Below are 22,495 nucleotides of genomic sequence, written 5' to 3'. Positions count from 1 at the left end.
ACAGTATATGATGATATAGGTTGTTGAGATTTTTCTGTGTAATAACCTTTAGGCCACCAACCTAATTACCAAGAAAGAGCTGCTGACCATGGACCCAGACACCAATGATGAACAGCTGGTTTATGAAATCACTACTGAGCCAAAGCATGGATTCATTGAAAGCAAGCTCAAACCGGGCACCCCCATCACCACGTTCACACAAGGTACAGAGGTTCTACACCTTCTCAGGTCCTCAGGAGATGATGATAGAATAACTCCAGTATGCAAGGGGACACTTTTGATGATGCTTGTGATGTAAACCATAAATAAAGAACACTATGTGGATGGTAATGTGTTCATTTGAGGAGAAGCATTGATCACATGACAAAAAAAAACTAATTTCCCCCAGTTCTTTTCCCCCTATTGAAAATTTTGTTCAAAGGCTCCTCTACAGCCATCGAAGGGTTTTTCCTACTACATCCCCTAAATTTGCTGTTTTAATCAGCAGCGTTCACACCATGAACCTGCTTTATCCTCACCTCTAGGCTGCAGCCAGGGATCAGTGTCACTGTGCTTTAGAGAAGTAATGTTGATCCTCTAGGGTGAAGAGCAACTTGAAACAGCTCTTTGATCTGTTGCATTCACAATTTGAAGCTTGTAAACATAATTTTCTTAATGATAACAAATATCCAATGGATGAAATAAACATGTGCCCTGAGTGTTCAGCTATTACCATTTACTCTCATACTCTGCCATATGCTTGCATTCAGTGTGATAGTGTTTTCAGATATTTCCATTCATACATATATTTAATTTAATAAAAATATCCCAAACTTCCAGAATGTCATCTGAACTGCTGTATCACAGAGACACTCATCTATTTTTTGGCTTTCAGCCCTCAATTATAAACTATATCCCCATTTCTCCTGCCTCCTGTGGATGGTGTAAATGAGCAGAAATTGTGAGCCAGTAATGACTTTCATCTTCATTTTCATTTTATTTTCTCCCAAGCAATGGAAAAAGGCCAGAGGCGGCAGATTACCGAATCATTATCTCACAAAAAGACATTCTTCACAAAGATTTCTGTTATTAAGACTCAGTCCCCGTAGGGACGTTTGTTTTTTTCTGGTTGTCCCTTTCCTCATAGTAAGGTCAGAGTTGATTGTTGGGTAAATATGGTTGCTAATTGTCTTAGGACAGTTGTCTAACACTAAAGTGGTTCTCCTCAATGAATGCTCCTGCAGTGTTTTAGACATATTCTGCGATGAGCTTCTGACCAACAGTGAGGTTTTTAAGTGTTCTCCTGTTTAATGTGTGATGTGTAACAAACTCTGACCTGATAAGAGGATAAAAGATGACAGGAAGAAGTAACTGACACAAAACTTAATCTGACTTTGTTCCTTTCTAGCTGATATCAATCTGGGTCTGATCCGCTACGTGCTGCATCACGAGAACGTTCAGGAAACAATGGACAACTTCAAGTTTCTGGTTAAAGACAGTAAACCAAATGTGGTGAGCGACAACGTCTTCCACATCCAGTGGTCCCTCATCAGCTTTGAGCACAAAAGGTCTGTATTCTGTATGTGAGACTTCTCCCATTTGTTACTCGTTTTTCCTGTTTACCTTATTTTACCAAAGAAAAAAGTAAAATATCTTTCCACTTATTCTGATGGCTCCACAGTTACAATGTGAGTGAGAAGGCTGGCACAGTGGCCGTCACCGTGAAGCGGATGGGTAACCTCAACCAGTACGCCATTGTGCTGTGCCGCACCGAACAGGGCAGCGCCACGTCCACCAGCGGCATTGGATCCCATCCAGGCCAACAGGACTATGTGGAATATGCTGGACAGGTAACCAGTGTAAATGTTGTTCAGGAAATCTCATAATAATAACAAGTGTTAGCCTTCCTCTAGCTGAGGTTTTAACTTTCTTTTGGTCTCATCCATCATGTTGGCTCAACAAATCTTGGTGTTTTTTATTCTCACATGGTAAATTCAACACCACATTTTTTCTCTTAATTCGCAGGTGCAGTTTGACGAGCGGGAGGACATCAAGGTGTGCACCATAGTCATTAATGATGACAAGGTGTTTGAGGGAACCGAGAGTTTCCACGTGGAACTGAGCATGCCTGTGTATGCGCTGCTGGGTGGAAACACACGTGCCATCGTCAACATCAACGACACAGAGGACGAACCAACTTTGCAGTTTGACAAGAAAATCTACCACGTCAATGAGAGCACTGGCTTTATCCATGCTCCTGTTGAGAGAAAAGGTGAAGAACACTTTATTTTCCATCTAGTTTTGTATTTAAATAAAAGTTACAACACAAATACGTGTATTGTTTGACTAAGACTACTGTGGCTTACGGATGTTATGCTTGCTTCTTCTTCAGTATATACATTTTACTTTAGAGTAGTGCACTTTTCCAGTGCAGTAGAGATATAGTAGCTAACATATGACCAGCAGTGACCCTCCTTCCTTTGCCACATTCCCCTCCAGGTGATACTTCCAGTACCGTGTCAGCTCTCTGCTACACCGTGGCCAAGTCGGCCCAGGGCAGCAGCCTCCACGCTCTGGAGTCCGGCTCCGACTATAAGAGCCGTGGTATGTCCAACGACAACCGCGTCATCTTCGGCCCTGGCGTCAGCATGTCCACCTGTGACGTTAAGCTCATCGACGACAGCGAGTACGAGCTGTCAGAGGAGTTTGAGCTGGTGCTGTCCGACGCCTCTGATAATGCTCGTATTGGAGATGTGATTGTGGCCAAAGTCGTTATCGATGGACCCAATGACGCATCGACTGTTACTCTTGGGAACGCTACTTTTACTTTCAGTGAAGATGCTGGTATGTCTCCTTATATCTATCTGAATACAGAGCAGTTGTATGATTCTTGTTTCTTTTTCTTTTTCTCTTCACGTACATCACTGTAGTCTTTTTACATTTTGATTTAATTTGGGTCAGAGATTATGGGCTGAACCAGGAAATACAGCACTAATAGTAGCCTCTTTTAAGAATTAGCAGTCTATTGTTTGTAAGTCACCATGTTGAAAATACTGTCCACTATTTACCACATATAATTCTTTGAATTCGCTTATAAGAACATAAAATTATTAGTTATTAAATAATAATAGCTAATTAAAACTTCTCTATTAAAACCTCTGCTATCCTCCTGCCTCTCTCTTTTAATTTTGTGTGCTCTGACATAGCTCTAATCCTGAATAAAGGCATCAGCACAATTATGTTACTGTCAGTTTATTCTGCTGCTATTAGTGCTTGACCTTAATTAGTTTAAAATCGCAATTCAGAGCAGACTTTGTACATAAATGCTGTTAAAGATCACACAGTATCTTAGAAAATGCTGATTTTCGTATGTTTAAACCTGCATTCATTTATATCTCCACTCTCCAGGGACCATTGAAATACCAGTGCTGCGCCACGGCAGTGATTTATCCTCTGTGACATCTGTGTGGTGCGCCACCCGACCCGCAGACCCCCCCTCAGCCAGCCCAGGAATCGACTACATCCCCAGCTCCAAGAAGGTGGAGTTCAAACCTGGGAAAACTGAACAAGTGAGTCTGAAACATACTGTCAGAGGAACAGCAGACTTTATTTTTGGATTACCTGTAGTGGAGCTGGCAGATCTTACGCTTCTGTGATATAAATTATAGAAACATAAAATAAGATATGAAGCCAAACACAAAGATGATTATGAGAAAAATAATACATTTACAATACTATTTACCTTGTAAATAAATTTGTTTTTTTCCAGACTTGCAGTTTGACTATCATGGACGACATCCAGAACCCATCCATCGAAGGACCGGAGTCTTTTGTTGTCTTCCTCAGTTCTCCTCAGGGTGCCGTCCTCCAAGAGCCCTATGAAGCCAATGTTGTCATCACTGATACCTTCCAGGACAGTATGTGCACACAAAGAGTCAGACACTTTTCATTTGAGCCTCCTCATATGTCACATAAAGTACCCATATTTTAATTACATTGATGAAGTCATTCAAATTTTGAATTAGTTGTCATGTCCTCTGTCAGTTCCCAGCATGCAGTTTGAGAAGAGCGCCTACACTGTGAAGGAGACAGACGGCATCCTCCACATCCCCATTATCCGTACAGGCGACCTGTCCTTCAAGTCGTCAGTCCGCTGTTTTACCCGGACCATGTCTGCCATGGTGATGGACGACTTTGAGGAGAGGAGGAATGCAGATGAGTCGCGCATCACTTTCCTCAAAGGAGAGAAGGTAAAAAAAATGTCCTCAATATCTTGATCAGGGGTTTGTCTGTTTGTCGCTTATGTTAGTTATCAATCCAGTAAACTCTGCTGTTTTGTTTTTTCTCCAGGTAAAAAACTGCACAATCTTTATCAACGATGACTCTGTGTTTGAGCCTGAGGAGGAGTTTCAGGTGCATCTTGGGACGCCACTGGGAGACCACTGGAGTGGTGCCATGGTGGGCGCCAGCGACATTGTCACCATCACCATCACTAATGATGAAGATGGTAAGCAGGCGCTCATCTCATGATTCACATAGACCAGGTTTCCGTTGTTTATTCTTATGCAGATTACATTTTACATTTACATTTACATTTAGTCATTTAGCAGACGCTTTTATCCAAAGCGACTTACAAGTGAGGAACAAGGCAAACAAAATCTAAGTCAAGGAGAACCAACATCAAAGCAGAGTGCTATCGAAAAAGTGTTTCTGTTTCAAGAGATGTTAGAAAGAAAGGGTAGAATTTTTTATTTTTTTTTTTTAAGTGCAAAGGAAGATGCGGAAGAGTTCTGTTTTCAGCAGTTTTTTAAAGATTGCAAGTGAGGTGGCTGAGCGTGCAGAGATAGGCAGCTCATTCCACCATCTTGGGATCACTGAGCTGAACAGTTTTCCTTGGTGTCGACTGTGAGGTGCTGGTACCACCAGACGACGTTCCCTGGTTAAGCGCAGTGGACGGGAGGGGATGTAGACCTGAATGATTGAATTGAGATAAGATGGAGCTGTGGAGTTAACCACTCTGTAGGCAAGAGACAGAGCTTTGAACCTGATCCTTGCAGCCACAGGAAGCCAGTGCAAAGATCTGAAGAGCGGTGTGACATGAGACCTTCTAGGTTGATTGAAAATGAGGCGTGCTGCCGCATTTTGGATCATCTGGAGGGGTTTGGTCGTGGATGCCGGTAAACCCATCAGTAGTGCATTGCAGTAATCCAGGCGAGATAAGATCAACGCCTGTACAATGAGTTGGGTCGTGTATTCCGTCAGATAGGGTCTGATCTTTCTGATATTGTGGAGGGCATATCTACACGACCTAGCGACTGTGGCGATGTGATCTGTGAGATTATTTGCTATTTGAATATCTCTAACTTTCAGGTTTCTTTAAAATCTGCAACAACTATTTATGATCTAAGTGACACATAAGTAACCATCAGAGAGAAGCACTGTGACCTTTCACCCACTCCTCCTTCTTTAGCTCCCACCATTGAGTTCGAGCAGGCATCCTATCAGGTCAGGGAGCCTCCGGGTCCTGATGGCATCGAGGTGCTCAACATCAAAGTGATCCGCCGAGGAGATCTGGACCGGACTTCCAAGATCCGCTGCAGCACCCGGGATGGATCAGCCCAGTCTGGAGTAGACTACAACCCCAGGAGCAGAGTGCTCAAATACACACCTGGTCAGTGCTGAAAATTCATGGGACTAATCCACAAATACTGTCTGGTCTCTGCTAAAATAGATGTTACACTGAATTACTCTAACATCTGGACTTACTGGGGCAGAAGATTGACTGAGTTTTTATTTTATTTTATTTTTTAGGAATGGACCACATTCTGTTCAAAGTGGAGATTCTGTCCAATGAGGACAGGGAGTGGCACGAGTCCTTCTCATTGGTCCTTGGCCCCGATGACCCTGTGGAGGCAGTCCTCGGGGAGATCACAATGGCAACCGTGACCATTCTGGATCAGGAAGCAGCAGGCAGTCTCATCCTCCCTGCCCCTCCAATTGTAAGAAAACTGTAGATCGGACACACTTCACTTATTTATTAACAAAAGGCACATATACTTTTACCTGCTCTGCCCACCAAACTACTCTAAACCATAATGAGAAGAAATCTTCTGTTGTTAATCGTCTTCCTTTTTCCTCAGGTGGTTTCTCTTGCTGACTATGATCACGTCCAGGAGGTGACCAAGGAAGGCAGTAAGAAGACACCGTCTCCTGGTTACCCCCTGGTGTGCGTTACCCCCTGTGACCCCCACTACCCCAAATACTCTGTGATGAAGGAGCGCTGTGAGGAGGCGGGAATCAACCAGACCCAAGTTCACTTCTCCTGGGAAGTGGCGGCGCCAACTGACACCAGCGGTGCCCGGTCCCCCTTCGAAACGGTCACTGACACCACCCCGTATACCAGCGTCAACCACATGGTGAGCTGGTCAAACTGACAAACAGGTTTTTTTAGAGCTGAAAATATTAATGGTGGGGAAAACTCAGAAGAACTACTTTAACCAGCTTATGGATAGTTTTCTCACTGAGACAGTACTGACAGATAGATTAACACAGTTAATTTGTTAAATTGCGTATCTCCTCTGCTTCTCTTGTCTCTCTCAGGTCCTCGACAGTATTTATTTCAGCCGCCGTTTCCATGTTCGCTGTGTGGCTCAGGCCAGGGATAAAGCTGGTCACCTTGGAACGCCGCTGCGGAGCAACATCGCCACCATCGGCACAGAGGGGTCCATCTGCCACACGCCTGTTACCACAGGAACCGCCAGAGGCTTCCAAGCTCAGTCCTTCATTGCCACGCTCAAATACCTGGATGTCAAGCACAAGGAGCACCCCAACCGGTGAGCAGAGGCCAAAGGATGGTGACTTTGTAACATTGACAAAAACTTTGTGTGCTTTATTTTGAAAATAACATATTTATTTCCTGCTCTCTGTGTTTAGTATCCATATCTCAGTGCAGATCCCACATCAGGATGGCATGCTCCCCCTGGTTTCCACCATGCCCCTTCACAACCTGCATTTCTTGCTCTCAGAGTCGATCTACAGACAGCAGCATGTCTGCTCCAACCTGGTCACACTCAAAGACCTGCAGGGTCTTTCCGGTTAGTCAGAGAGTCATACACACTCACATCAACACAAAGAGAAGAGCTGAAACAGGAGATCAGGGGTTTAGGGGTACTTACTGTATGCAGTGTTCACATAAAGTGCCATTTTGAAGGTGTCATTTTCTACAGTATAATCAGCTTTGATAGTTTTAAACAACACAAATTAAACACAACAACAGACAAAGTAGTGGTGAAGAGTGTGTTTCCATATCCAGTATTCTATTCAAGGTCTGAGGGGGTGTTTTACTACATTCACACAAGAGCCACAGAAACAATGCGCTGCTGTGTCCTCCGGAACACAATTATTATTCTAAAGGTTGTTTGTAGTAACTACAACTCATGCTCTTTTTTATAAAACATTCTCGTCTGGTAATTTGTATATATAATTATTTCCAAACACATATATTTTGTGCATTGAAGTTTACTACAACTTGACCATGTCATAAAGACTTTTCATATCTGTTAAGCTAATACAAACATTATTCCACAGAGTCAGGCTTCCTAGATGACGTGTCCTATGACAGTATCTCTCTGGGGCCGGGTTACGACCGTCCTTACCAGTTCAACCCCAACGTGCGGGAACCCAAGAGCATCCAGCTCTACAAGCACCTCAACCTCAAGAGCTGCATCTGGACCTTCGATGCCTACTACGACATGACTGAACTCATCGACGTGTGTGGAGGCTCTGTCACTGCCGATTTCCAGGTGCTGTCTGTGATCATCAGATATGGATATTAGTTGTTATTATATGAGACAAAGAAACTCTTGTGTCACTGCAGTATTTGAATGTTTAAATGTTTAAACACACCAGAAAACACCACAGCAGATGTTGTATCTGAAGAAATGCAGTGTTTTTACAAATATTTCTGTGGAGTCCCTGAATCTTAACACAATATGTTGTAGTGTAGTGTAACAACCTAAATTCTAAATCTCGTGTTGAATATATTAGTGAGATGCTTTGACACTTTGTTTGGAATACTGAAGATTGTAAATCAACAACAAAAACCACTTATTCATCTTCGAGGGGTCTAATACAGCCTGTTCTTCTTATTCCAGGTCCGGGATTCAGCTCAGTCTTTCCTGACAGTGCAGGTTCCTCTCTACGTGTCCTACATCTACGTGACAGCACCGAGAGGCTGGGCATCTCTGGAGCACCACACCGAGATGGAGTTCTCTTTCTTCTACGACACCGTGCTCTGGAGGACAGGTCAGGACTAAACACATCAGACACCCAGTGGACACTAATTGTACCTTTATGAGTACCTCATAATATAGAACTGGCATCCTGTGTTTCAGTATTATTTGAATCTGTGTCAAGTGATGAGTTGCTATAGATTTTTTCATATTTAGAAATCACACACAAATGATTTGATTTCTGCTTAGATCTTTTAAACTGCGCCTTTAACCAAAAGTCACGATCAGCATTTGTGTTTTATGTCTGTAGGCATCCAGACCGACAGCGTTCTCTCAGCCAGGCTGCAGATCATCAGGATCTACATCAGAGAAGATGGACGACTGGTGATTGAGTTCAAAACCCACGCCAAGTTCAGAGGTCAGCTCACAACATCCACCGCAATGTGTCAGACGTTAGGGCTCCACAGTTCATGTCCATGTTGACTTTTTGTTTTAGAGAAGTAAAGAATTTTCTCAGCCCACACAGCTTTTTATTTCCTTCCTCCAGGTCAGTTTGTCCTCGAACATCACACTTTGCCTGGACACAAGTCCCACCTGATGGCTCCCGATCATCTTGGAGGCATCGAGTTTGACATCCAGCTGTTGTGGAGTGCTCAGACCTTCGACTCACCGTATCAGCTGTGGAGAGCCACGAGCTCTTACAGCAGGTCTGTAGGTTTTATTTATAATAATATCTGAAATGATTCTAATTTCTTAGTCATGTTCACATCAACAAGGGAAAAATGCTGATGACTCTTCAATCCTTAACATGTAGAGACGCCTTTGGCGCCTTGGTTCAGTTCTAATAATCCTTCTGTCTTAATGCATGTCCTTCAACAGGAAGGACTACTCTGGCGAGTACACAGTCTTCTTGATTCCCTGCACCGTCCAGCCCACTCAACCCTGGATCGACCCCGGAGATAAACCCCTGTCTTGCACAGCTCACGCTCCAGAAAAGTATGTTCATGCGCATCTGGAGACAGTTACAGTCCACAGCCTCTCTCATATACTGTACATACTATGTGACGAGTCCAAGTTAAGTTTGATAAGTGTATTTTACGGACCGTTGCATTAACAACAAATAAAAGTGCAGCAGGTCACTTCCTGAACCGTCCTCATGTTGTTGTTGTTGCACAGGTTTCTGGTGCCAATCGCCTTCCAGCAGACCAACCGGCCTGTTCCTGTGGTTTACTCCCTCAACACTGAATTCCAACTGTGTAACAACGACAAGGTGTTCATGATGGACCCAGCATCTGCTGATGTCTCTATGGCTGAGATGGACTACAAGGGAGCGTTCTCCATGGGTATGACAGACGCGTTCAGGATTATTTCTTAACCTTTAATAATTCTGTTATTGCTCCATTGGTGTATTAAAACAAACAAATCTCCCTCTGCTGCCTCCTGCAGGTCAAACTCTGTATGGAAGGGTGTTGTGGAACCCTGAGCAGAACCTGAACGCAGCATACAAGCTGCAGCTGGAGAAGGTTTACCTCTGCACCGGCAGGGATGGATACGTTCCCTTCTTTGACCCCACGGGGACGCTGTACAACGAGGGGCCACAGTATGGCTGCATCCAACCCAACAAACACCTGAAACATCGCTTCCTGCTTCTGGTACAACTGTTTCTGTTTTCTTCTCTCTCGTCTGCGGAGTAAACATCACTGACAAGATCGTGATTAAATATTAAATAATAATATATTTCGGATTCATGACATGAACAGAAAAGAAAAGGATTCAGGTTATGAATATATTTAACACAATAGAATAAAGTCTGTAAAATAAAACACAACCTGGAGGAAAAGGAGGCTACAGCACACTTCATATGACTTCCAGGGAAGAAATAGACCTGCTGGAAACAGTAAGACAACAAACAGAGGCAGGTTTGAAACAAAGGCCTGTCTCAAATAAAAAGGTACTCTCTTCAGCTAAGGTTGATAAAGGCCTGGTCCACTGTTGTTAAGGAAATCATAGATATTAAAGTCAGTGCAGAGGCTGAAACACTTCATTTTCATAAAACACAGCCTCTGCACCGTCCGTGGAACAGAGAAGCTTCACTGTGGCTTTAAAGGATAAAGGTCTGATTAAAACCTCCATCTTTGAAATATTCTTTAAATACACAAATTAGTTGAGAGGTTATAAAAGTCAGTGTCTGGATACAATATACTGTTCACACGTTCTTCAGGTTTTGTTTCAGGTGATCTTATTATTACTCCTAGTGTTTTACTTGCCACACGAGTCTGACCACATTCTTCGACTGCTGTTTTATCCGTCTGATTGTGGCAGTATAGAATATAGTATAACCTTTACAGACCAAATGTAAAAATGACTCAACCTCACGTTAAGGCGCTCGGAGCTCTCATCATTTCCTCTCCTCACGTTTCTTCTGCAGGATCGCAAACAGCCGGACGTGTGTGACAATTTTTTCCACGACGTTCCCTTCGAGGCTCATTTCGCCTCAGACATCCAGGAGCTGCAGTCCATGACAGCCATGCCGGGCGTCGACGGCTTCACCATGAAGGTGGATGCTCTCTACAAGGTGCGTGGAATCTGAGACATGGAGGAACATTAAGCAGCTAAAGAGCCAGATGTTTCCAGATAGAAAAACTGTTCAATAAAGAGTGATGATTGGTTTTTAATTCATTAGGTGGACACAAGCACAACTCCAGATGAATGCTAATGTCAATGCTAACTTTTCTATTTAAGAATGTGATTTTCATTGGGCCGTGCCCTCCTTCTCTCTTTGTGATTGACAGGTGGAGGCTGGGCATCAGTGGTACCTGCAGGTGATTTATGTCATCAGCCCCGAGTCACGGTCCAGCCCCAGGATTCAGCGCTCGCTCACCTATCAGCTGAGCCGCCCCAAACGGGACCTGGTGGATCGAAGCGGGCGACTGACACTCGACGAGTCGCTTATCTACGACAACGAGGGCGACCAGGTGAAGAACGGCACCAACATGAAGTCACTCCGCCTGGAGACCGCACCCTCCGCCACCTTCAACGCACACATGGGCAGCTCGGTGGGCGGGGGGGTGGCCGCCATCACCCTGCTGGTCCTGATCCTGCTGGCCTCCTGCTTCCTGTTCCGCCGCTGCCGGCGATCGGCCATGAAGAAGAGCAAGAAGGCTCAGAAAGTGTACGAGGAGTATCCGCTCAACACTAAGGTGGAAGTGTGCTTGGACAAGTGCGTGGAGAAGAACTTCAGCACCAAACACTGCACGGTGAGAAACGTCAACATCCTCAACCGCAACCAGGAGGCCAGCGACAAAACCAAGGTCAAGCAGGTCAACCTGGAGGTCAAACTGCACAACAACCTTAACGACGGCACTGAGGTCTGAAACACTGACGACAAACAGGAAAAAAAGGTATTTTCTAAAAGAAAGTTTGTACTTTGTTAATGTATTTTTATACCACGTTGAGAAGGGAAGAATGATGCGCAGACGGCAACGCAACATTTTAATCATTTCACAACTGGGCTACCTCAGGAATCCACAAACTCATCGCATCCCTCAGCCAAAAACAAAAAACAAACTCCCACATCTGCTCATCCAAACTCCATCGGAAGCGTTTGCTCCTTTGTTCCTGTTTCCTTGACATTTACGTTCTTTTTAGCACAACAATGGTGACTGGTAGCTCAGACACTGGTGATTGTTTGGACAGAAACACGTCCCTGCTGCATCGAGTCATTTCACTGCGACTAAATGTCACTACTGTTGAGTGGTGGCCAGTGTAGAAGAAATACTGCCTTCATCCTTCCGCTCCCAGTCACTGTTTCTGCAGCCAAATGAGCGACTTCTACATCGGCTGCAGCTGCTCCTGACTGCTGTGAAAGTATTAAGTGCGTATCGTACAGTGTGCTGCTGTCGCCTGAGGCTGAATGAGTGCAGTGTAAATAATAATGAATGATTCAGTATCTATTCAAGTGCAATTATGCCATATTTGTTAGTCCTTCCCTCATGAGCAGGAACAAAAAAATGTGCATTTCATGCCTTACTCACACTGAACAAACAGATAATTCTTATTGTTGCAATACAGATAATACTTTTTTTTGTTCGTACTGTACTCTGACAGCTGCCAATATTAAGTGCCATGCAGTATTTCTCCACATGCATTTCAAGAACAAATCATCCAAAGTGATTTTTTTTTTTCTTTTGCCAGAGTAGGAAAAGTGGAAATTTCTGTGTGATTGTAATTAACTACAAAGGTTTTGAACCCGTCCACACGACGTAGTGCTTTAGCCTTACTGCTGTTACAATGAATAATAATCACTTTTTAAAAAAATGTATTTTATAAGAGATGTGTGTCTACCTGCCTTCATTCCGCCCAAAGACACAAAATCCATCACACTCACCCAAATGTTTTTTTTTTTTTCTTCCTTTAAGTATTATGTTACTCTCTATGATGTATTTCTATATGTTACACTCGGCTACTGATGTACTCATGATGGTAAAGTTACTGTAAGTGTGTTGGAGAACACTGCAAAACTCTCATGTGACACGTTGACATGTCTTTCTCTTCATTTGCCCCCATGATCCCATCTCCTGTCGTCATTCAACTGTGTGCCTATCAAACAACACGGGAAACGGGGAAATCTGGGAAATAACATTATATTTTTGGTGCTATCATTTTGTGGAGAACAACTATGATCAGTCGATATGATGATGCCTGTATTTGGTGCCTTTTTTAATAATAAAATAAAATTATGAAACCCACATTTGTCTTAAATGTTTTTGTCACTCACACTTTGCATGTGCTGAGAAAATGAAACCTGTATCAACTGAATGGATGTGTTTTCTTCATATTTCCAACCTTAAGTGTTTATTTCACCTAGAATTTCATTGTATTATGACTGTGAAGTACAACAAGCAACTCATTAATAATAATAGATAGTGTTTCATATAAAAGAGTTGTCATTAATTCCCTGAGGAAAACTTTTAATTACGAGCTGTTTTTGAAGGCAGCACCTGCCGTTTAAAGAGTGGGCGTGGTCAACTGGCTCTTCAGGTAGAGCTGAGATTCCACAGCCTGCAGGTGTGGTGCACAGGTTCCTCAGTCGCACGAGAATCCAGGTGAGTTCCTTTATTTCTCCCTAGTTTCTTTTTCCTTTTAGCTCATTAATTTTACCAGCTCATGAAAATCTTTAGATCCTACAAGCTGACATCAAGTTTATCACATTTCCTGATATTTGTTGCACATGAATCGACAAACAAAGCAAAGTATTGTCCTGTAGTGTCGCTCGGTGCAATCTGTGTGGAGCTTATCACTTTCAGATAACCACTGAAACAGAAGATGAAGATTCTTTTAATTTTTTCTGTGTAACATCGTCACAGTGAAGAGAAACCACATTAATGAGCCTTATTTCAGGCTGAAAGGTTTATTTGCTTTACTTTCAGCAGGTCAAAAGTAAACATACTGCAGATATGTCAACAAGACAAGTCTGTTTTATACAGTGTTAAATATTAACCATAAGTTACCAGAAAGACAATTTGACAGTTAACTAAATATTTACTCAAACTCATGATAGGGACAGTACAATAAACCTGGTGTAGCTTATATAGCATTGGATGTTTAATGTTGCACACAATTCCCTACAAATTAATGATTTACAGTACATTAAATGATATAGGTGACACTTAAGTCATTTGTTTTTTAAATGTGCTATTTTATGAATGTAGTCTGGTGGAGATGAAAGAAGGTAAACTGGACCTTGTCACAACAAATCAGACAATGAGAAAGTGATGTTCAACTGTCAGCATGTATGTGTATTTTCTTTATAGACAAACCAGTTTTTATCATCATGGCGTCTTTATGGGTAAGACCGTTTCAGTGTTTTTATTTTTGATACAGTTTCATTGTTTCCACACTTAAAGCACATCTTTTAAATATATTTCAGGATGACTTGGAGAGTCTGGTGAACACACCTTCCTCTTTCTCAGCAACTGTAGGTCAACGTTTCTCTTTGCACTGTTTTCTTTTTGCACTACATCATAGTTAAAGACATTTGTTACTGCAGCTGATACGTGAATGTCACTGTTTCCCTCAGTCTGGTGAAAGAGGAACCATCAAAGCCAAAGCGAACTTTGATGCCAAAGCCGATGCTGCAGCTCTGAGGAAGGCCATTAAAGGACTCGGTACAAATACACACACGCACTCTGTCATGTTTTAATTTAATTAACATTGCATGAATTTCCTGCCTGAACATAAACGTAACCACTATACTGAACAAACCCTGATCCTCACAATACACTTAACGTAAAGATTTAAGATTAAGAAGCCTTAAAGTAAAATGATGTTTGATGATGCAACATTCACACAATTATCATATTGTATAAAGATAAATATAATAAAATCACGTTTTCAGGATACACAGATGATGCTAAATTAGTATTTACACTATGTAACATGTTGATGAAAGTTAACCTACTATTAGAACAGAGTACAACATTAGCTATTGCTAATTAGTAGTTAATTAATATTAGCATTAGCTAACTTCACAATTACTTAGTTAAAAGTACTAATGCACTGTACTAGTTACAATGGAGGTAGAAGTCATACATTGTACTCGTATATAAACTACTTGAGTACTAATTCTTTAGTACTTTATAAGTACTCAAGCAGAAAAATGGCCCATAGAAGTGCTGCACCATAATATAATTAGATTGTTTATTATTTACTTTTAGATTTTGATAAATAAGCATCTATGAACACATTTTTAATGTTAAGTGATTTAAAAAAATTATAATAAATAAATAAATAACTGTTTTCCAAAGCTGAGTATGACTATTATACAGAGAATAAACCCAAAGTTGATTAACCAGTTGTTATTTCTCCATTTTTCATGCATTGAACCATTTATTTCCTTGTATTTTTAATGTTTCAGGCACCGATGAGAAGGTCCTGATTGACATTTTGACCCAGAGAAGCAGCGCTCAGAGGCAGCTCATCTGTAAGGCTTATCAGGAGGCCTACAGCAAAGTAAGACGCCGCTCCTGTTGTTAATTATTAGTGAATTACAGCCTGTATTCACACTAAGACAGCAGCAGAGTCACAGTATGAGGGTTTGTCACCTGAGCTCTATTTACATGGGTGTGTTTCTGTTGTAAAATGGAGCGGTGTGTTTAATGTCCTAGATATTACTGAATGACCTGAAAGGAGACACCAAGGGGAACTTTGAGCACGTCCTGGTGGCACTCATCACTCCTCCTGCAGCGTACGACTGCCATGAAGTGACCCGGGCCATAAAAGTCCGTTTGTCAGACTCTCTCTGTGTAACCTTGAATGCCTCTTCTCTCCATTACTGATCCTCCGTGTGTTAAATTAACACTCGTGTTGCAGGGAGCTGGGACAACTGAAAGCATCCTGATCGAAATCTTTGCATCCAGATCCAACCAACAAATCAAGGCTCTCAGTGACGTCTATTTGCAAGGTAAATTATGGATAAGATGGGTAAGATTTACATGTAATGTAATGAAATATTATAGTTATATATAGTATAACTATAGTGAAACAGGTGATATCCATTAATTTTTACTAAAAAATTCCATGTTGACAATGTTTAGTTACATTTTATGACTTGCATCATTATAATTTATTGTTTTTTTATGATAAATTCCTGTTTAAATATTGTAATCATACATTTGTCTTGTTTTCTTCTACAGAAAATGGAAAGTCATTGATTCAACGTCTGAAGACTGAAGTTTCCGGAGACTTTAGTAAAGCGTTGCTCTTACTGGCCGAGGTTTGTCATCAGCATATGTCTGTGAATTGTGCATCCATATACACAGTTATGTTGTTTAACCTGTGATGTGCAACGCATTATAAAAGAGAGCACAAAATGTGACTTTAGCTTCAGTTATTTGGAAAGATAATGAAGATTATACATATACAGTCAGGTACGGGTAGATTTTATTCATGGTGTCCAGACTGTAGCTCAGAAACGGTGGCACGTTTGAAATGAAGTATACAAGATACAAGGAATTCACTCAATTTAAACAGCTTGTCAGATATAATGCACTGTATCTGTTGTATAATGTATAGGAACTGTCACTTTACATATTCTAAACTAATTACAAATAATCTTTTCCCTAACTAAGAAAAAAGCTAAATAAATATTTATATAAAATTAATAAACCACTTTGGAGAGGTTAAATACCATCCCATGCGAGTATAATTGGCCTGGTTGCATTAAAATATATTATAGATATATAGAGCAATTTAAGAATAAAAATAAGACATATAAACACCTAAAACAAAGTACAAACACATATGTCAAGGTGAAGAGCACTAATCTTTAATGCTGAGTTTAAAGTGCACAGGTACAATACAGTAACTTCCTGCACTATTAGTCATCACTACTCAGGACAATGTGGCCAGTAAACTAGTTCTGCTTGTTTGAACAATCTTTGTTTGTGCAACTGGAATTTCTGACTGTGCAGCCACCGCCATGCATGGCTGAGAGGCTTAAAATGTGTTGCATATATTTAAAAAAACACTTTTAACTCAGAGTGAACTTAAAAGTACGTTTTATTTTTCGTTTCCAGGGAAAAAGGGACGAGAGCACAGCCGTAAATACAGAGAAGGCAAAGGAAGACGCCAAGGTACGGCAATATTTATGAAATGTGTGTTTCACGGAGGATGTCTTTTTACATTTACTGTGTTTCTATGTGTTGTTTTTTATATTATATCCCTTTCATTTGTTTCTATCCAGGCACTTTACAATGCTGGAGAGAAGAGGTTGGGAACAGATGAATCCAAATTCATTGAAATCCTCTGCCAACGAAGTATTCCTCAACTGAGACAGAGTGAGACTGAGTCTATAATGTGTTTAATCCATGTTCAGTGTGTGCTCTTTCTCTCTGTGTCGTTTTCATTATTATTATCATTATTATTATTATTATTATTATGTGTGTGTAGCTCTTATTGAATACAACAACATCAGTGGAAAGACCCTGCAAAAAAGCATTGAAAATGAGATGTCAGGAAATCTGGAGAAACTGCTGGTGGCTGTGGGTAAGTTAATGTGTTTATTAATTAATGTATAGTATTTGAAATAATCATCATACCATGAAAGACGGTACTCGTACAAAATGTTTAGCAGATTAATAGTGTCCAACTGTGTCATGTCAAGTAAAGACAGAAGACATTTAGTAGATATTAAATATGAGTTAAGGTTTGTTTTTAGATTTTTCACTATAGATTTTGGTGTTATATAAACACATTGTACATTCATTGTCTTTCAGTGAAATGTGTGAAGAGTGCGCCCGCTTACTTTGCAGAACGCCTGCATGAGAGCTTAAAGGTGAATGTGAACACGAAGCCTGTTTCAGTTATGTTTTTGTTCACACAGGAATTAATGAGTTATGATATGAAGTTACAGCGGAGCTCGAAAGTTTGTGAACCCTTTATTTAAATGTTCCAATCTATCTGTCTCATTGTGGTCCTTATGGAGAAACAAAGATGATTCTTAAGGGTTCACAGAGTTTCAAGCACCACTGTATGTGAATGGATGAAGTGTGAAAGCACAACTAGCATTCACTAGAACTGTTCCCCCACTCTGAAGGAAAATAAATCATTGTTTTATATTGAGCAGATAAATGCTGTCATTTCAAATGTACAAATGTGTTTTTCCCTGTTGTTCCATGCCATTGTCATTGTTAGGGCATGGGAACAGATGAGGCAACTCTGACCCGCATCATGGTGAGCCGGTCTGAAATTGATCTACTAGACATCAGAACCGAGTTCAAGAATCTCTACAAGAGCTCTCTGCTCTCGTTCATCAAGGTGAGGAACTCCTTTTTCTGTTTCAGAACTTTTTTAACCTAAACCTGAATAATAATGAGGATGTGCTGGGTTTATTCTGACACATTTGGGCTAAAGGATCCAGTTTCCAGCAACATACGTTTACTACTAATAATTTAGGAGCCTGGAAATCCTCTGAGATACAAACACAACACTGTGCTGAGACAGAATGACTAACATGTCTAAATCTATTACAAACATCTGTGATTTTATGAACTTTTTAGAAAACGCTCAGAATCTGTGGATTTCCTAATTCCTAAAATTCAGTCTCTGTAGTAACGGGTTTTGTTCTGTTTGCTCTTTTTCTTGGGATATTGTGGTTCCTCAGGTTGTTTTTTCTTTAATTTCGATCAGTTTAGTTCATTATGACACTATCTATTTGTTGTAATTTCAAAAACTGATGCAGATTCTAAATCACCCAAACTAATGTGACAAGAAGAGCTGCTCTGGAAGCAGAGAGAACTGTTTTTATGTGATTCATGCCCTGAACTTGAGTTCATGTTCATGATGTGTTCTTGTCAAAGTGATAGAAATAAATAAATGATTTGGGATATTCTGCATTTAATGTGACTGTGGCACTAGAAACAATACCCTCTGATATAATATAAAATACACTAAAAGCTGCTTTATATCTGCTTGACAACACTCCAGTGATCCCAACAAGTCACATCTGAATGTGGGATTTACTGGTGAGTGTGACTGGCAGACACTGATCTCCTTGTTTGTCCTTCAGTCTGATGTGTCTGGTGACTACGGTGACTGTATGAAGTCGATCTGTGGAGGAGACGACTAACTAATTCTCCAGCTGAGGTCAATGTGAGACCTGCTTCCTCTGCCACTAATCCCGTTCTTTCACTTCTGCTCTGCTGTTGTTTCATCTTCAAACTACTAACAACATGTTTACAACCTTGTAAACTCAGGCGAGACATGCAGATTTAAAAGTTTAAAGTTTTATTGTGAAATTGTGTTTTGTTTCAGTCTGATTGCCACCGGGATTATGGAAAGACTCTGCAATTAATTTGTGGAGGAGACGACTGATAAACAGATCAGCTTGTGATGTCATTTGCATCTGAATTTCCGTTTTAATAATATTATATTCTTAAAAAATTCTCACTCTTAAACCTCCACATTTAGTGTAAAAGGAGAATACTACAATAAAAGATACTATTACTACTACTACTACTATTACTTTTACTCATTATTAATACTACTACGCCATTATTAAAATAGTTAATAGTAAATAAACATGGTAGCAGAGGATTAACACTGTTGGTGGTTGTAAATTCTTGTTAATGATGGAAATAAATGAATATGTTCAATCTTGCAGCGCTGATCTTTCTTTATAATTACCTCTTTAATTCATACTTGTATTATAGAAATAAGAAATAACCTCAAGCTCAAAGTTTCAGTTTTGTAGTTCATCAACATCTCCAGGAGGTGGCACCACTGAATTCAAAGCTGTCTTAAAGGTCTGCAGGTCTAAAAACTCGCTCAGAGGCTTTTTAAAAAGACACAAAACTCTAATCTGTACTCAGGGAAAACAGGAAGATGCTATAAGCTGACATGCACAATATCCATCTTCATCTTCTTCTTCATCGTCCATACACTGGCCTCAATATGATGATGAAACCAGTTGTTAGTTATCAGCACAAAGACTTCTTGATGAGATGTCTTGTGACTGACTTTGCAGCAGGTTGTAACATCGTACAGTGTTCTCGTGCTTTCTGTCAACACAGTATGTGCAGTACTGTTAGAAAATAAAAAATCTTGTGTCGTCCATTGTAAGACGCTGACTGTGACCTCTCGTTTGTGGCTGAGTCTTCTGCGCTGTGCAGAGACCCAGCAGTGCTCCAGTGAAGAAAATCAAACTCACTGGGGAACATGAGGAAATGTAGGCCGAGCTCACTGAGCTGCAGATTCCAAAGTGGTGTGTGATGCAAAGTGTAACGTGTAACAGACCAGAATTCAAGAGGAGAGCTTTGATGTCTCCTGACGTGAACCCAGGAATTGTAAGACTGTCTGTGAATGTTCCCCTGTTATATTCTCTGCACACAGGAAGTCTCCATTCATAAAGTGGACTGCCATTCAGAAATACAGCACAGGCCGGCACGGCAGTCTGCTTCACCGAGTGTGAGGATGAATGCTGAAGGCTGATAGTGGGGAATATGGAGGGCACAGGAATTTCAGCAAGCTCCCAACACTTGAGTCTAATATTTAAATACAAGAGCGAGTGTATTTATGGCTGCACTAGTCAAATGTACATAAGATATTCTAGATGTTTTATACATTATTTTCCATGAAGATTGTGTTCTGGGTTTAATAACCTTAACCCACAATTTCTATCTTTTTGTTAATTTCAAGGTTGGAAAGATGATGTTAGTTCATGTCTGACGGTATAATACAGAAGATCCAGGTCTTCAATGAACGCTGCATGCAGCTATATGAACAAAATATACTCAAACACAAAACACAGTTGTTTTATGATAGTAGAATTTAACCCAATATTCCATATTAAACATGCTCCTATGCATAATATAATATATTATGTTTCATATACGAAACGTGAAACGTACAGTATTTTATATCTTTGGCCTCTTCTGATCTTTAAATGAGACAGTTTGGGTTTAAACATACAGAGTTTAAGCCTTTAGGCTTGTGAACACGCAGCTTTTTTATGTTACTGTAAACATATTATGTTACTATTATAATAAGTATAATAAGTCAGTAGTTAACAAAAACATTGATGTTTTCTCTAAGATTTATGAAGAATCAAGACAAAAAGTTATAATAATAAAACTAAAACATAATTTTGTTTGTCAGGTTTTCCCCTGTAATCGTCTTGTGACCACTCTTATCTTGAGTTTCAGCTGTTAACCTATAGTTAATTTTGTATAGTATATACTGTATTTGAATCCAGTGAACCCGACCTCATCATATTCTCTTCAATTCAATTCATTTCAGTTAAATTCATCTCTTAAATTAACATTATAACATCATTATAAGATGCCTTAAATCTGAAGTATTTCTCTAAAATTCACGATGTTAAGTAAACAACTTCAAACTTTAAGCTTGGCTAATCTTTTTCTGTAGAACATAGTTGCTGAATTGTTATTGTTACATGTGATTTCCTCTTTTCCCAGTAAAGAATATGTGTAGAAATCACTCATGTGAAATAACTCACAGCTGTTTTTGGGGTTTTTGGGAAACTCTTCTTGCCCAAAACTTCCTGGACATCAGCCCTAGTTCATCTTTTCTGCTTCGAAGCACCTCTCCTCATCTTCAGACACCAACAGGTGGCAGCATTGACCTCACAGACAGACCAGACAACAATAAGTGTGTCAGAGAGGAAAGATTCCCCCTGCAGAAACAGGATGTGTCCAGACATGGGGTTTATACAGTCATGTGATCCGGCTCTGCTCCTCCTCGCCTCTTATGTAATCCCAGTCTCAGCCATGTGCTCCCCCTATAACCACTGACCTCATTATGCTAATTGTGACCAGTTCTCCACAAAAGCAGACATTTTCCTTCCATTGAAACGAGCATTTAGCCGTTTGGGGTGACTTTGGGTTACATAGCACACGAGTTTACTGTGAAAGAATGAATAGCACAGAATAATATGATGGATTCTCCAGCCTACAGACGTCGTTGTTGACAGTGTCTGTGGTTCACAGAAGCAGCTTTCTCATTGGCATTGAGTGTAAAATCATTCATCCAATGCAAATGATTCAAATTTGAAGAGATTAATTTACGCTGTGAGGAAGTAACAGCTATGATCCATGCTTTTAAATTGATTTATAGGTAGAACAAAGGCACAGACGAACAGAGAACTCACATAATGATTTTTTAATAATGAAATACATGGTAAATGTCACAGAGGATAACACATTACCCAAGTGTAGCCTGGGGTTTGTTTATTTCTCCATGCACTACATTCTTTCCAGTCTGTTTAGTGTTCGCCTTCCTCAACCAAACTTCTCCGTCTGTCACTCAGGCCGCCCAGTCATAAATGAGCATTGTCTGGGCGCTTGGTACGGAAGCCCACTGCCACCTAAAGATGAGCTATTAATTATTTCCTTGACACAGCATTTTGACATACACACCTTCACAAAAAATGGCCAGTGTTTGATTAAAGTCTTGTCCGTTAGCTACTGCTTTGTCAAGTAGTCCATATGATTAATTAATCTATTCTGATTTATTTTTTTATAATAATTCTATTAAAATAAATAAATTCTGATTTAATTTAGTTGTTTGTGTGTGTGTCAGGTCATTCTGTGCCAGTTAGCTGTTAGCTTTAGTGTTATCAGTCCAAATGTCAGTTGTGACATCAACTCTGCCTCCTAAACGTTTGCTTCCATACAACCAAACAGCATCTGCATATACACTTTTAATTGAAAATTTACAACTGCATTTTGTTTTCTATTTACATAATGATGATAAGTTGATAATTAATT

At 40.4% G+C, this 22,495-nt stretch overlaps 2 protein-coding genes across 3 annotated transcripts in view; both read left to right on the top strand.

Moving 5' to 3' along the window:
• The window catches only part of fras1 (Fraser extracellular matrix complex subunit 1), a 196,203-nt gene extending 183,495 nt beyond the window's left edge, over positions 1–12,708 (top strand). Inside the window, exons 51-73 of the mRNA XM_026342783.1 lie at positions 53–203; positions 1,388–1,547; positions 1,661–1,829; positions 2,005–2,251; positions 2,479–2,823; positions 3,388–3,548; positions 3,749–3,896; positions 4,024–4,229; positions 4,330–4,486; positions 5,450–5,650; positions 5,791–5,978; positions 6,120–6,395; positions 6,580–6,812; positions 6,913–7,073; positions 7,567–7,781; positions 8,133–8,283; positions 8,521–8,628; positions 8,758–8,917; positions 9,090–9,206; positions 9,387–9,553; positions 9,657–9,862; positions 10,639–10,785; positions 11,003–12,708. Coding sequence (XP_026198568.1) covers positions 53–203; positions 1,388–1,547; positions 1,661–1,829; positions 2,005–2,251; positions 2,479–2,823; positions 3,388–3,548; positions 3,749–3,896; positions 4,024–4,229; positions 4,330–4,486; positions 5,450–5,650; positions 5,791–5,978; positions 6,120–6,395; positions 6,580–6,812; positions 6,913–7,073; positions 7,567–7,781; positions 8,133–8,283; positions 8,521–8,628; positions 8,758–8,917; positions 9,090–9,206; positions 9,387–9,553; positions 9,657–9,862; positions 10,639–10,785; positions 11,003–11,584 — 4,656 coding nt within the window. The 3' untranslated portion in view covers positions 11,585–12,708. The remainder of the gene's footprint in view (positions 1–52; positions 204–1,387; positions 1,548–1,660; positions 1,830–2,004; positions 2,252–2,478; positions 2,824–3,387; positions 3,549–3,748; positions 3,897–4,023; positions 4,230–4,329; positions 4,487–5,449; positions 5,651–5,790; positions 5,979–6,119; positions 6,396–6,579; positions 6,813–6,912; positions 7,074–7,566; positions 7,782–8,132; positions 8,284–8,520; positions 8,629–8,757; positions 8,918–9,089; positions 9,207–9,386; positions 9,554–9,656; positions 9,863–10,638; positions 10,786–11,002) is intronic.
• Positions 12,709–13,250: 542 nt separating this feature from the next.
• Positions 13,251–19,368, top strand: anxa3a (annexin A3a). 2 transcript variants are annotated; one of them, XM_026344198.1, is made up of 14 exons: positions 13,251–13,315; positions 14,024–14,058; positions 14,140–14,187; positions 14,290–14,377; positions 15,127–15,221; positions 15,377–15,490; positions 15,582–15,672; positions 15,905–15,984; positions 16,787–16,843; positions 16,954–17,047; positions 17,160–17,255; positions 17,486–17,544; positions 17,904–18,026; positions 19,023–19,368. In XM_026344198.1, exons 2-14 carry the CDS (start codon positions 14,044–14,046, stop codon positions 19,080–19,082), a joined length of 1,020 nt encoding a protein of 339 aa, XP_026199983.1. In that variant the 5' UTR covers positions 13,251–13,315; positions 14,024–14,043; the 3' UTR covers positions 19,083–19,368. The 2 variants fall into 2 exon arrangements, with proteins under 2 accessions (XP_026199983.1, XP_026199982.1); XM_026344197.1 differs by having other exon boundaries at positions 18,778–19,368.
• Positions 19,369–22,495: the final 3,127 nt, after the last annotated feature.

Source organism: Anabas testudineus, chromosome 9, assembly GCF_900324465.2.
Source record: "Anabas testudineus chromosome 9, fAnaTes1.2, whole genome shotgun sequence".
NCBI classification, from domain to species: Eukaryota; Metazoa; Chordata; class Actinopteri; order Anabantiformes; family Anabantidae; genus Anabas; species Anabas testudineus.
Note: the sequence above shows the minus strand (reverse complement) of the source record. Positions and strands in the feature narration are given on the sequence as shown.